Source organism: Penaeus chinensis, chromosome 5, assembly GCF_019202785.1.
Source record: "Penaeus chinensis breed Huanghai No. 1 chromosome 5, ASM1920278v2, whole genome shotgun sequence".
NCBI lineage: Eukaryota > Metazoa > Arthropoda > Malacostraca > Decapoda > Penaeidae > Penaeus > Penaeus chinensis.
Genome location: NC_061823.1, coordinates 30,462,753 through 30,467,752, shown reverse-complemented (window position 1 = coordinate 30,467,752; position 5,000 = coordinate 30,462,753). Strand labels below are relative to the sequence as shown.

Sequence of the window (5,000 nt, the reverse complement as noted above, 5' to 3'; positions counted from 1 at the left end):
TTACTATGGATGCTTGATTTTGCATATTTACCACAATCCTTGAACTACCAAGAAAGAAGGAAGTAAGAAAAAAAAAAAAATTATCATCATTGTTATTACTTTTAAAATTATTATTATAATGCTGTGAATGATAATAATAATAGAAAAAAATAGAAATATCAAGGCATGTAATAAATAGTTTTAATCATGTGAAACCATGTATGCTTAAGAAAAATTAAGAAAACAAAATTACAGTGGACATTACAGGGATACAAACACACCCAGCATCATCGGGTTAAACATTTCAGGGTTACTTATTGCTAGTGACTTAGATCTGTCTTCCACATTATCTGTGACAGATTTGATATTATGTTTTATACATTTTGTTTCCATTTTTTACGTAATATATATACAATAGGAAAGGACTCGTGAATATTGGACTCAGAGCATTAGACTACAAAATTTTAGGCAAGAGAGTTTTGGGTGATTTCTGCATTTCTGTGCATTTGTTTTTTTGATGTATCAGAAGTGGTTATTACTTGAAGACAAAAAGAAAGAGAAAAAAAAAAAGGCAAAAACAAATCTTTCAAATTATAATATTATTATATTTGTTTTTAAGAAGAAGAAGAAAAAAAAGTGTCATGTAGTAGAAAAAGTATATTTGAGAAAACATTGAGTCTTTGTATGTATGATATGTCTTGATAGTTTTCTTCATTCTTGTCATTCATATAGTAAATGAAAATTGATAATAGAGATGTATTCATATTAATTAAGTCTGTAGCTTATGAATTAGGGACTATGATTTCAGAGTTTTTTTTATTATTTCTTATAGGTTTAAGTATTAAGGATATTAATATGATGATAAAATAATGATATTAACCCATTAGATCCAAGTTCTTTGCTGCCCACACATGCCCCAAAATCTGGGCATTAGGCTTACTTGATTGACAACTTGCTGGGGTGTGGGGCTTGTATGCCGAGTGCACCCAAACACTCTTGTGCAATTTCAAGACTCCTTGACTCCACTTTGTGTTTTTACTGTTCTGCCATATTCCAAGGTCTGTTTGTCATTTGATATACTGTATCAAGATGGTAAATATAATTTTTTCCTTGCACAGATTCCATATCATCTTTCTAGTTAGTCTATAACATTTTGTTATGTATGTAATTTAAAAATATTTTTATAATATTAAATTTACTGTAATACAACCTGTGCCATTGGTAGTGATCGCCTCCTAAGCATCGAAATAGTGTCCTCCCTGGAGCCAGCAGTCTTCCAGTCATGGTTCAGGAATGGTATTCCAGATTTGTTTACCAATAGAACTAATGCAAGAGCCCCTTCTTAAGTGCCTCTTGAGTCTTATCACCATCTAAGAACTTTGTGTACTCATGGCAAGTTATTCCCGTCACCCAGGCCTTCAGTAGAAATTTTCACGGTGGTATATTCCAGGCCCTCAGCCAAACTTTTTAATGACGGCTTATTCCCGTTACTTGGCCCTCAGCCAAAAATTTTCATGATGGCATATTCACGTTGCTCGGCCCTTAGCCAAATTTTTTCATGACATAAAAAAATACATTGTGGACTTTCCTCGCTGTGCCTATTTCCCCCTTCCTTGAATTTTTAGAGAAGAAAATTTTGTTTCCATGACTGGTATTAATGTTATTAACCCCTATGATGACCATTATACTGTAAAAAAAAAATTGGCCCGAGAGGAGGGTGACATGAAGATACTGTCATGGGAAAATTTGGCTGTGGGCTTGGGGTGATGTGAACTTGCCGTCGTGAGCATTTTGGCTGAAGGCTGGAGTGACAGGAAACACTCATCATGAGTGCACAAACTTGGAGGGTGATTAGACTCGGTGTTTAGAAGGGACTTTTCATTATTTTCATTGATAAATGTGTGTGGAATGTAGTGTCTGTGAGCCATGACTGTAAGAGTGTTGGCTCCAGGGAGAGCACTGTTTCCATGCTCAGGATCTTATTCCAGGTGGCATAGGTTGTGTTACAGAAAATTGAATATTAAAAAAAAAAAAGACACAACAAAGTATTAATTCTTGTTAATATGGATTACCTAGAGAGATGATATGGAAAAACAGTCTATTACTATCTGGATAAAGCAAATTATATGACAAATATGATTGGCATTAGAAAATGGCAAAAAAACTAAAAATGCTTATGTAGAAAAAACAAAAACATTGTAAAGGGGAGGCATAGAGTCTTGTCACTGCACATGAGTGTTTGCATGTGCCCAGCCTACAAGCCATGCATCCGTCAAAGTGGCTGATCAAGGTAGCCTAATGTCTGTATTTTGGGTCATGTGAAGGCGGTGAAGCATCTGAATCAAATGGGTTAATGTTGTTATTATTGATATCATTGCTATTATAACAACTGCAATACTAATTGCAATGAAAGTAAAAAAAATAAAGTAAACAAGTGAGATCAGGTAGATCTAGTTATTGACTCCTTAGTGACTATGCACTTTTTTATTTAATTTTTTCATAGACCTATAACCCTGAATCATTCAGATTTTTTTTCAGTATGCAGTACGATTTTTGGTTAAAAATACAAAAAAATCTGCTAGATTAAAGATACAGAAGACTCAAGAAAAAGAGAAAGCAGCTGAGTATATGTAGGCTTGCTAATTGGCTTCTTGGTGGCTGAGTGCCTGTGGAGCCATCTATGTGCAATAAAATTCATAAAAGAAAATGGCAGTAGAAAAAACAGCTATTCACATAGATGTTTTAGACTGCAGTCATTGAGGAGAAACAGCCCCTTATAAGTAGCCTTGAAGTCTTATTTTAGCCTCATTTCCTAAAAGAGGGTATATACTGCTCCCAAAACTCCAGTGGCTGATTGCACATAATCCCCTGCACAGGAATCAAATTGGGCCATGGAAATAGGGATCAATTAGGGTTGTGGGTTAAGAAAATCCTAAAATGTATGATAATAGCAAAATAAAGGATTAAAGAACATAAAAATATATATTTAAGATTAGCTTCATAGGTCTTGCCAATTGAAACTCTGATTGCATGTATAGAAAATATTTCTGGAGCTATATTTTTGTCTGAATTCATATTGATCCTAATTAACTAAATGGTACAGGGTTATCACACTGTGTAATGTCATTTTCTTTTGTGAATTTTGTTTGCACATTGATGGCTCCACAAATGCTCAATCATCAAGGAGCCAATCAGTAAACTGTTTTGTCCTTAGCTGATTTCCCCCTTTCCTTGAGTTTTTGGAAATAATATATATATTTAAAAAATTATATTAACATTGTTGTTATTATTGTTGTAGATATTATTATTACTAATATGCTATTAACAATACTAATAGCATTACAAATAAAGAGGAATCTAAAAAAAATCAAAGAAAAGGGTAAACAGGTAAGCTGGGTAAGACTGATTATTGATTCCTTGGTGGTAATGCACTAGTGGAACCATATATGTTAAAAGACAATCAATGTAAAAAGTTAGAAAGAAGAAGAAGAAGGAGGATATGGCGTGTATTCTTGCAATTCCATCAACAGTGGGTTAAAACTTGCCTCAATGGCTAAATACAGTTTTAATTATGTGTCACTTATTTCACTTCCCAATTTACTAGATTTTCAAAATTTCTAATCAGTGTAATCTTATGCTTTAATTGAAGATGGACCTTCAATCCTGCTGTCCTGACTAAGGTTGGTGGAGGAGTTCTGGTAAGCAATGAGAGCAACACCAGCCAGCAATTTAGTGTTGGTGATTTGGTACAAATATGTGCAGATCTTGAACGCATCAAGATCCTTCAACGTGGCCATGGAGAGTGGGCAGAGGCTATGGTACCAGTAAGTATTTCTGTTTCAGCTTAACCCTTTGATCTAAGACAATCCATTTACTTCATCTTGTTCTAAATATCAATACAATGAATTTTATGTTTTTGAAAACTAAAGGCTAGTCTTAATTTTGAGGCAGTTTAAAATTTGATTTATAATTGATTGCATGTTTAAACTATTTCAGACTCTTGGAAAAATAGGTCGTGTTCAACAAATTTATCATGATAATGACTTAAAAGTAGAAGTTTGTGGTACCTCCTGGACATATAATCCTGCTGCTGTGACTAAGGTTGCCTCTGATGGAGCTGTACCAGGAGCTGCAAGTGGTGGTAATGCATATTTTTTTTGTTTCACTTTATAGAATTTAGATTATATTCAAATGTACAGAGAACACTTTATGTTGTGTGAGTAATCTAAACAAAATAGTTTACTTTTTGCAGGTGTAAGAGGTCTAATAGTTGAAGTAGTTTTGTTATGTTCTCTAAGCTGATTTATTTTCTTATGTATTATTTTCTGATCCACCAGAGAGATTAAGTGCCCTTCTAAAGAAGATATTTGAGGCTCATGTTTCTGGGGACTTGAATGAAGAGCTAGTTAAAGCAGCAGCTACCGGTGATGCACAAAAGGTATTTATATACAATTATTGTGACTCTCTGAACACCTTATCTTTAAGGCAAAGGTCTGTTTATCTCCCCAACCCCCCAAATTAGAATATGGTCTAATTTTCATATTTTTTTCTAGAGTGTGCCAATGAATGGAGGGGTTAATTTAAATACATATCAAATTAAACCAAATAGAAAGTAAAATGAAACCAATAGAGTTATGAAAGTTTTTATTGCCATTCATTTATATAATCAGATTTCAGTTGGGATTTAGAGCTAGTCTGTAACTTAAAAAATAGTCTTAAGGAATATGTCAAAGAGAACTCTCAAAATGGATTTAGAGCTGGATGATAAACAGTAATATAAACAATAATACCAAGAAGGGACTTTTTCATTTTTCTACTTGAAATCTGCAACTTTTATATAAACTTAACACTTCAAGACCTTGTGACTGTACCTGATTTCACCTTTCTTTGAATTGCCGGGAAAAGCTTTTTTTTTTTTTTTGCTAACACTATGTTATTTTACTATAATGTTATAAACATTAGTAACAGCAAAATAAGATAACATAAAATATTTTTATAAATCAAGGGAAAGGGTAAATGAG

At 33.3% G+C, this 5,000-nt stretch overlaps 1 protein-coding gene across 3 annotated transcripts in view; it reads left to right on the top strand.

The window, feature by feature from the left end:
- LOC125025634 (E3 ubiquitin-protein ligase MIB1-like) overlaps nt 1-5,000 on the top strand; it is a 395,737-nt gene that overhangs the window by 22,053 nt on the left and 368,684 nt on the right. For all 3 annotated transcript variants that reach the window (XM_047613701.1, XM_047613702.1, XM_047613700.1), the window contains exons 7-9: nt 3,629-3,803; nt 3,976-4,120; nt 4,317-4,417. In XM_047613701.1, coding sequence (XP_047469657.1) covers nt 3,629-3,803; nt 3,976-4,120; nt 4,317-4,417 — 421 coding nt within the window. The remainder of the gene's footprint in view (nt 1-3,628; nt 3,804-3,975; nt 4,121-4,316; nt 4,418-5,000) is intronic.